Here is a 10,170-nt window from a genome sequence, read left to right on the forward strand (position 1 = left end):
ACTTTTTTTGTGTTCGTTTTTACATACGACAACATATGCATAAGTTATTTTTGTACATTGCTACTACTGATACACCAGACACTGCATTTGAAATGTTCTGCTCTTTATTGGTTCGGTTTAAATACGCAGAAGTGCACTTGTAAAGCTTCATATAAAAACACTGCAGTTAAGTTTATAAATGTAGTATACTCAAAAATATTGAAAATATACTATTGCTAAAACATACAAGATCATTCATTTATATAAAAATAGATCATTTAAGTGCTCCCGGTGGATCTGTAGTTGTGACAACTGGCAACAGTAACTTTGTGAAACCATTAATGTGCCTTGAAGCTAGGAGGCATGTGGAAACGTGGACATCAAATAACTCATTGTGCTGTGTGCAACTTCATATATAACCTGTGACAACCCATGTATAAAACAGTATAAAAGACCTGTACTACAACTCATGGAGCCTCTTCATTCAATTCCACTTTAAACCACAACCTGAACTGTGTGAGGACTGATCATCACGGTCATGATGCTGCTTTGCTGGGGGAGTTTATCTGCAGTAGTCATCTCCAGGAGCTCTGCTCACACATGCAGGCTTCTACATCTCCACTGTGAGGCGGGCTGAGCACAGCGCCTCCCCTAGTCTGTTGCTGGCACGACACTTGTAGACCCCAGAGTCCTGCGGCTCCACGTCCGACAGAATGAGCGCGCAGGTGCCGTCCTCCTCGTACGCGATCTGGACCCGATCGGTCTCCTCCACCGGGTCTTCATTATGCAGCCACAGCACCTCCGGATCAGGGTACCCTGTAATTATTGAAACATCGACATCAATGTCAGTAAAAGCACAAACTCCATTTTTCAACTTGCTTAAAGAGGACATGAAACACAAGATTAAGTTTTCTTAGTTTCAGGACAGGCTGCTGCATATCAGTCTTGTGCATCTCAGGTATGCAGATGCCACCCTTTTCTCCTGGCTGAGGTAATTGGGTTGATTACATCCAATTAACAGTGAACCTCATGTCTCCCCATCATGAGACAGCTCATGTGATTCCAGCTTAAGCTAACGTCTGCCCTGATGCGGTGCACATGGTTGCGTTTAGTGATTCCGCACGGTTGGGGCTCTGTTCAGTACCTTGGATGTTGCACACAAGGTGGACCGTGGAGCCGCGGAGCCGGGTCATGTCACTCAGGGTGCTGTTGAAGCGTGGCTCACTCCTCAGGCTCTTGTCCAGGGACTGGACGGCCTTCTCTGCCTGCGGACTCAGCGTCAGCTCTAGAAGAACAAAGAAACAGATAGAAGTTACAGATACAAGTGTGTATGAGACACAGCTGATTTTGTGGAATGTGTTTAGAGGCTCTTTCTAATCAGCCAGGTTATTTTGTTGTTAGGTCAGTTTAGTAGTCTTGAGACTGCCAGTTCATCACACTGGCACTTTAGACAATCTACAAAGGCTTAGATGGCAAAACATGACACCTCTTGAACAAAATAATATTTTGTGATCTAGGGAATGCATTGGTCTGGGAAAGCTATACACCACACACACACACACATATATATATATATATATATATATACTCTTTTGATCCCGTGAGGGAAATTTAGTCTCTGCATTTAACCCAATCCGTGAATTAGTGAAACACACACATCACACAGTGAACACACAGTGAGGTGAAGACAGCTCATACCTTGTTCTATTGATGAACACAGTGATTAAAAATAAAATGGCACGCCCGGCCCAAGGAGATGGTTGCATTAATACCTACCATCAACTGATGAGTTTAGGGAGTCTGGTCCATCTGATTTACTGGAAAGATGAGTCATCCTCTTCAATGCCAGAACCGCCTTCCCAGCTTTCTGTGGTTAGATGTAAAAGCATAAAATGTATTAAATTAGTAATGGGTAATGATTAAAGAATAAAGTAAAATAATTGTTTATCTAAATAAAAAAAAGAAATCATTCTTCACAAGAGACTTTCCATACCTTCCATTTTTGTTTAGCCAGAAATCTCCTCATCTTGCCCTTGTTGAGGGATTTGGTTGCACGTGGCTCCGGTGTAGAGAAAGACGCCATCCAGGGGTGTGCCAGCGCTTCTTCACAAGATATTCGCTCTCTGCAAGTACATGTGCATTAGCAAACACAGATCTAACAGCTGTTCAGCCACAGACTGTGAGAACTAGATTGGAGTGTCTAATTACTGCAGCACCGACCTGTTGTCCTTTTTGAGCAGCGAGCGGATAAAATCTTTGGCCTCATCGGTGATGTCCTCAAAGCTCTCAGAGTCAAATTCCCAGCGGGCTGCGGTCACCAGAGTCAGTGTCTCCGCATCACTGTTCCCCTGGAACGGAGACTCCCCACTTAGCCTAGTGGAGTCCAGACAGACAGACAGATGTGAAACAACTTGGAGGAAGAAGGAAATTACATAGCATACAGGGCTGGAGGAAGGAGAGAATATTTAAGGCCAAGAACTGCATTTTAGGCACTTTTCCTCTAATTTTTGATCTCATGTTACTATTTTCAACAGCAGATGGCAGCAAAGTTAAATTGCACATGTAAAGTAGTCTAGTGGACTTGTTTGTGGTTGAGGATATGTATGTATTAGATATGGGGCTCACAAGATATAACAGATGACTCCAATGCTCCACATGTCTGTGGCCAGACCCACAGGCTCATAGCCGATCACTTCTGGCGCCACAAACTCGGGGGTCCCATGCATCACCATCAGTGGGTTGTGTGGGTCTGGAGGAAACCGCCACAGCGACAGCAAACAAACATAGTGGAGAAATGAGTGGGGGAAAAAAAAAATTTTCCCTAAGCATCCAGACAGAAGCATTAGGCAGAAAAGGTGATGAAAGCCTCTACATTTGAATGTTCACGTTAAAAAACAGCAGAGATGACAGCAGCTTTGCAGCAGAGTTCGAGAGCCTGAGTTTTGTTACTCTGAGGAGGCTCTGAAGGTGTGATTCACACGTGGCCACATCAGTACAGCATGTGACGGTAAATGCACAGCACTGTGAATACTATAACAGAATGTGTTGCTTGTCTCAGGAGGGTGTCTGCACATGACTGCCATGAGATCTATGCCGGTGCTGTTGTGGTTAAATGTGTTTTAGTGCGGAATCGCTCATGCTTCAAAGAAGCCAGTGCTACCATGTGTCTTTTGTGTATTTAGCCTTCAGATATAACAGGGGCCAACCCATTCCTGTTTATGCAAACAAAGCTTGCAGATATTATCTGTGCTTCTGCCATACTATCCAGTCAGAATGAATGAGCAAGATGAGCACCATGACCACACAATGAGACATGTAAAAATGACAGAAGTTTGAATACAATTCAAAGCAACAGCATGCATATTTCATTATCTTGCCATTGTCATCACCACCCTCACAGTTAAATGAGGGTACAATGTAGCACAATAGTTTTCCATACAGAACTTGAAGCCCCACTGTCCTTGAAACTATTCTCTTCTGTTAAAGGTCTGTTGTGTGAAATATCATATTATCACACAGATAAAAGTCCATGTGCATCTGAACACAGGATGAACAATTGTAAATAAAGTATCATGACTTGAGGAGGAACTTTTAGATTTTATAGGACGTACAGCCTTACCCAGTTTGCTGCCGAGCCCAAAGTCAATGATCTTTATGAGTGTGCCAGTGGTGTTGACGCATACAATGTTCTCAGGTTTGAGGTCCAGGTGAACAATGTTCTTCTGATGGACGTACTGAATCCCCTCCAGGATCTGCTGCATGTAGCGCACACTGGTGGGCTCCGTGTACTCAAAGTTGTCGTCCATGATGCGCTCAAACAGCTCTCCACCAGCAATACTGCAGACATGAATATTAAAGCCATGCTGAGTCTCTCTGGATTCTTGCCACTCGTATAAACAGTGATGTACAGTACCTGAACAACTTCAAACCCAAGACAGCGTTGTACATTACAAAACATACTACCAGAAAACTAGCTTTCAGAGCTACCAGAAAGACAGCAAAAGGCTCCATAAGTTAAACCCCTCCTATCCACAACAAATAAATAAGTAGTATGTGGGGATAAAGGATCAACTCACTATTCCATGATCATGACTATCTCAGAGCGGCTGTCATAAGCTCCCAGGCACTGCACGAGTTTCGGATGGTGCAGCTCGTTCATCAGTTCAATTTCCTTCCGGGCCGCTGTTTTCTCTCTGGACCCACGTCCCCGGTAGAACTTCCCAGCACTTACCCGGCCATTCTCTTTGTGCACAAGCCGGTACACCTGCCCAAACTTCCCTCTGAGGAACAATTGGTAGAAGATGTTCAAACACAGAGGTGGTTACGGCTGTGAGCAAACAGACTGACATGGGTAGAGACAAGCACTCACACTCCTAGTCGCTCATGAACGTTGTAGTGATCCTTCACAGTGTGCGTGGTGTCAATGACCACGTCCACATAAGACTCCTCGTGTGGACAATCTTTGGAGGTGAAAGAAACATTAACATAACATTTAATTAAATGATGGTTTACACACAACTTAACCTGATATAATAGGCTACTAATGAGCTTTTACAGACAGGGCTATAAAATAAACACATTTGATGTATTGCCTTGTGTTTCCATCCTGATGCAGTCGGATTCCTCACTGGGGTCACTGACGCCTACAGAATTGTAGGCCCTCACACGGAAGCGGTACTCCCCAGACGGGTCAAGGCCCGAACGCACCCGGTAGCAAGTGTTCTGACACCGGCTTGTCAGCTCGGTCCAGTCCCCTGGCTCCCCAGGGCCTACCTGCCTCAGCTCAACCACGTAGCCGGTCACAGCCGAGCCGCCGTCGTAGCACGTGCCTGACCAGGATAGCACCAGAGACCTGGAGGTAAGCTGGGAGACGTAGGGGCAGGAGGCTGGTGGATGGGGTCGGTCTGGACAGACACAAATTAGGAGGAACGAAGAGAAACCGAAAGGGAGAAGGAGCACAGATCACTGACCGAGGACATTGTGAACAGGCAACATAACTCCAGGCCAGATAGGAGAATTTTGAAGTAAACAATTTACATATCCACTAGCTGCAAGTGTAGCCATTAGACTGCTTGAAAGATCTGTACTGGCCCCATGTCTCAAATTCCCATACCCCTTTGTCACCTTCAACTTGAACAATGGCCAAAGACCATTACCAAGCAGTGTCCAATTAAGGCCTCACCTACGACACTCAGCTGGATGGTGTGCTGTGTGGACCCTCTCCGGTTTCTCACGAAGAGTGTGTAACTTCCTGCATCCTCAGGCCTGACGTCCGATATCTGCAGACTGCTGCTCTGCTGTTCACTTTTCACACTGGAGCGATCCTCACTCACCACAGCCTGTCAAGCACCAAATTACACTCCACATTGGATCATGTCATAACCGTTTCCATTATTCTAACTGCAGTAAATCATTACAGTTCTGGCCAAAAGTATTGGCACCCATGCTAAAGTTGACTGAAAAGAGGAATATAAAATCATCTTTTGGAAATTGATCTTAATGCCTTAAGTGAAAAATGAGGAAATATCTAACCTTTAAGGACACCAATTTTCTTAGTGAATGAATAATGAATCATAAATAAATAAATGTTCTACCTAGAGATTGGCATGGGTGTTATTTCAGTTAGCCTATTAGCTGGTTTGATTTGCATTGAGCTCAATGAGCATCAAACCAGCTAATAGGCTAACTGAAATAACACCCATGCCAATCTCTAGGTATGGTGAAGGGTATGTGATGATGTGGGGCTATTTTAATTCCAAAGGCCAAGGTAACTTTATCAGGATGCACAGTATTCTGGATCCATGAAATAACTGGCCTTTAAAAATACAAATCTGCCTGTCTCTATGGGAATTTAACATAGGGTTGCCAATACTTATGACCCCTGTATTTTAAGGAAGAACATTTATTTATTTATGATACATTATTCATTCACTAAGAAAATTGGTGTCCTTAAAGGTTAGATATTTCCTCATTTTTCACTTAAGGCATTAAGATCAATTACCAAAAGATGATTCTATATTCCTTTTTTCAGTCAACTTTAGCATGGGTGCCAATACTTTTGGCCAGCACTGTATGTGCAGGGCATTGCAATCATCACTCTTTCTGGGGGCATTTATTGGGTAACAGAACACATGTGCAGTATATTGGTGGTGAGTGAGTGCCTCCAGACCTGCTCTCTGTTGTGGATCCAGCAGGAGGCTACAGGCTCCGGGGAGTTGTAGGAGCAGAAGAGCTGAGCCGTCTCTCCCACTCGCACCTCCACATGCTCCGGTGTGTCCTCGAACTTCACTGCTGGGTCTGAGCGGGAGAAAGACGGCATTTCATTGCTCCACTTCTAATCCAGCCACTTCAGAAATGTTCTTTAATGTTCTAAGATATTTTATTACTCTGCCTAGCTGCTCTTATCTGGCATATGAAAAGACTATTCATTTTCCTTAAATTGGAAGGGGAATCTCTTCCTTCAAAAGTGTTACCCACCACTATAGGTACATCACACCAACATCAGAAATACACATCAAAAGCACAGATTACCAGTCAGCCAATGGCTTTAACTATAGTATTTATCAATGCACTCTTTTTGAAGTTTTACAGGAATCACACACAGCAGTTCCCCATTTCTCACCTGTGCTGACACTGGCTCTTTTCTTGGGACCAGAGGTGGGCAGTAACGAAGTACATTTACTTAAGTACTGTACTTAAGTACAGATTTTGAGTATTTGTACTTCACTTGAGTTATTTTTTTTAAAAATACTTTCACTTTCACTTCACTACATCTGAATGACAAAAATCGTACTTTTAACTTCACTACATTTCTGTTAAGGCTCTCGTTACTTTTAACTTTCAATAAACTAGGTCTAGCCTATATCGAAACTGTCCCCCCCTCCCCTCTCTTCTAAAATGTGATGGTTTGTTCGCAGGTGACAGCCTATCACTAATCAGGGTTGCGTCACATCTGTGCGCTAGGCTATAAAACCAAGTTCAACGGCTAACCGTTCTCTATTCCTAAATCGACAGCAAGATGGAGGTAGACGGAGATGAAGGCGGATGCCCTGTCGAGTACTCGCACCCATGGCCGTATCTACAAAATGTTTACGTTTACTGAACGGATGAACGATTCCTATCGTTTTAAATGCGTGCTTTGTTTGCCGAAAGTAAACCACATCACTGCATACAAAAATTCGCCGTCCAACCTGCGGAAGCATATTCTGGTGTCTATACACAGTGATGGGGAGTGAATTTGTGGACCCATGTAGTCTTGTTTTGTTTACAGTATAGACAGGCAACCATTTTAAGTGATGGGAAGTGAATTTGTGCACCCATGTAGACTTGTTTAGCTTACTTAAAATGATTGGCTGTCTATACTGTAAACACAAAGTGGAAAGGGAATTTGTGCACCCATTTAGTCTCTTTTGTTTCCTTGAAATGGTTGGTTAGATTTAAGCATGAAGTAGGCTGTGCTACACACATACCTACCTTACTTGCCCTCAGAAACCACGAGCCACTGTTGGACCTGTGATGTAAAGTTGCTTGAATGTTGCTTTCATGTCAAGCCAGTTTGATAGAAAATAAACATTTTCTTTCTGTCAGTTAGGTTTCTTCATTCTGTAACATTCTATAATCCCTTATTCTGCAGCTTATACAAGCTAGTCAGGGGCATGCATTTAAGTGTTAAACCTTACACATGTAATTTCAAATTGTACTTTAATACTTAAGTATTTTTAAAATCAAGTACTTCAGTACTTTCACTTAAGTACAATTTTGAATATGCAACTTTTACTTGTATCGGAGTAACATTTGACCAGTAGTATCTGTACTTTGACTTAAGTACTGAAATTGAGTACTTCGCCCACCTCTGCTTGGGACTAACGGCTGAAAGGAGACACAGGTGAATGGAACAAAAGAATCAGCTGGGTCAATCACACTTAAGGGTGGTCATGTGATGAGGTCATATGACAATTAATCTGGTGAACTGGAATGGAACTTACTGGCATCTACTAATATTAATGATATACAAATTAACTGAGTTCAACTGATTTGAATTTCCCCTTGGGGATCAATAAAGTATCTATCTATATATCTATCTACATTTTATTTTCTCAGGCATCAGAGCACCTGACTAAACATAAATGTCTTGATCATTCATGAGTGTAATAAAGGTAATTTATTCAAGATGCAAGATCTACATTTTGTTAGGGTGTTCTTCCCATGTTGCTATCAAGATGTGCAGTATGTGAAAATTAAGAACACGGTCATGAGGTAATACTTTAGCAACCCTAAACAAAGCAGAAAGTATACTGTGTATTCATGCAGAAGCTCACTGTCAGGCTTTACCTTTCTTCTTCTCTTCCCTTGTTGGACTCTTCTTTGAAGATGCTGCCAGCGTGCTGTTGAAAGAGTGTTTGACCTCTGGCTGCGGCTGTCTGTGGAGCTTGGTTTGATGTGTTTCAGCTGCACGCCCAGGTTTTGAATCTGGTTTGAAAGTGTTTACAATGTTGAGAGTAAATATACAAATGGATATATATACACAAAAAGGAATGTCAATACTCTGGTCAGCCAGGCTTGTTGGGGGAGGATGGAGTATAATGGAACAAGCAGTCAAAATATCCAAATGCTAGGGAATGGCATGTCTACAAATGGGACCCACTGTATGTTATTGCGAAGGACATGTCAGGAAGTCATTAGATAAGAATCCTGAGAAGGGGTCCCTGAGAACAACGGAAATAGTGAGTATTTCTCACTTGAAACACAACTGAATGCCTTTCTCATGTGTGATGTAGTTGCAATGACTTTTGTAACAATCAGTTTGATGATTATTGAAATGAGTGTAGAGAAAACATGGAACTGAATCAATACTTGTGTGAAATTCTTCTCTCTTTTTTCAAAATAATTGTTTGGGAAACTTAATGTGTAGCTATGACATGACAAAAAATCATAGTGAAATGACATACCTCTCAAAACATGCATTTACATAAAACCTAATCAGCACTACCCTACATGAGACACAACAATACTGCATCTGATGTGCAAAACTGCACATACTCTCCACAGTACCTGCTTCCAAATGTAGACACAGGTTGTCACAGACTTTTGAAACTCTGCAGCAGTAACAACCCTTTTAAGGAAAGGGAACTATGATGTGTAATGAGGTGCTGACCAAAATAGAACACAGGATATACACATGCTATATACACAAAAATCAGAAGGCAGAATAAAATAAATAACTTTCGATTGAGATTAGTTTGCTAATACAGGCAATCAAAGCCTCATGCTGTCACACAAAGCAAGAGAAGATTGTGAGTGTATGGTTCTGTGAACTGTCTGTGAAGCTTTGAGAAAATTAGCAGTCACAGTGTACACAACAGTGTGTACAAGTAACAACCAAATAAATCAATCGTGCCATGGACCCACATCTGGACCATGATGACCAGGACTCAATGAGAACTCTTCCTCTCCTAACAATGTATCAGGGATGTGACAACCACCTATTTTGAACTTAAGTGTGTACGCAGATCTGTCTGCATTGACTTCCTGTCATTGTTGTGTCTCAAATAAGCAGTTCTCTGGAATGCACACATGGGCACCTCTGTAAAGCATTGTGCAATTGAGTATGTGGGAGACTATTTAGCCCGGCCCTACACCCATTACAAGACTCCTGTTCTTACCTGTAGTGGATTTTGTCTGTTCGTAGTCCAGAAGAATTCTGCTTTTCTCGACTCCATTCTCTAACCTTTGGCCCACATGCACGGTGACCACCTGTGGTGCGCGTGAAGGCTTCAGGTCCATGCTGAAAGTGGACACATATGTTTTCTTCTGACCCCGGTTCTGTGAGGCCATCTTGAGGGAACCCTCTTGCTCGAAACCACCACAAAAGAAAAAAGTGAGAGAGGGCTTCTAAAATGTAGTTTCATCCTCCATGGTCCAGCAGTCTTTTGTTATCCAAGGAATTCCCAGAGAGTCCTCTTCTCTTCTCTGTTACTCCTGTTTATGTTCTTTCTCTTTGAGCTGTGAATTGCGTTCCTCATTGAGACATCCTGCTCTCTGTGTTGCCACAGGAAATAGCTTCAGTTTTATCAGCACTGATCAGCATGACCAGCCTCCCGGCTACTTCACTGGGTGAGAGAGAGAGAGAGAGAGAGAGAGAGAGAGAGAGAGAGAGAGAGAGAGAGCACAACAGAAAGAGGGGAGAAAGGG

The 10,170-nt window shown here is 42.8% G+C and overlaps 1 protein-coding gene across 1 annotated transcript; it reads right to left on the minus strand.

Annotated features, from left to right (window-relative positions):
- Positions 1-86: 86 nt before the first annotated feature.
- On the minus strand, positions 87-10,170 carry LOC121699852 (myosin light chain kinase, smooth muscle-like). Its single transcript, XM_042082330.1, has 14 exons — positions 9,642-10,170; positions 8,311-8,448; positions 6,149-6,276; positions 5,162-5,318; positions 4,572-4,883; positions 4,349-4,439; positions 4,056-4,259; positions 3,599-3,816; positions 2,605-2,728; positions 2,200-2,352; positions 1,973-2,102; positions 1,756-1,846; positions 1,124-1,264; positions 87-795 (listed from the first exon to the last, which is right to left on the minus strand). The coding sequence occupies exons 1-14, from the start codon at positions 9,811-9,813 to the stop codon at positions 590-592; spliced, it is 2,265 nt and encodes a 754-aa protein (XP_041938264.1). The 5' UTR covers positions 9,814-10,170; the 3' UTR covers positions 87-589.

The sequence above is a fragment of the Alosa sapidissima genome, chromosome 24 (genome assembly GCF_018492685.1).
Source record: "Alosa sapidissima isolate fAloSap1 chromosome 24, fAloSap1.pri, whole genome shotgun sequence".
Lineage (NCBI taxonomy): Eukaryota > Metazoa > Chordata > Actinopteri > Clupeiformes > Clupeidae > Alosa > Alosa sapidissima.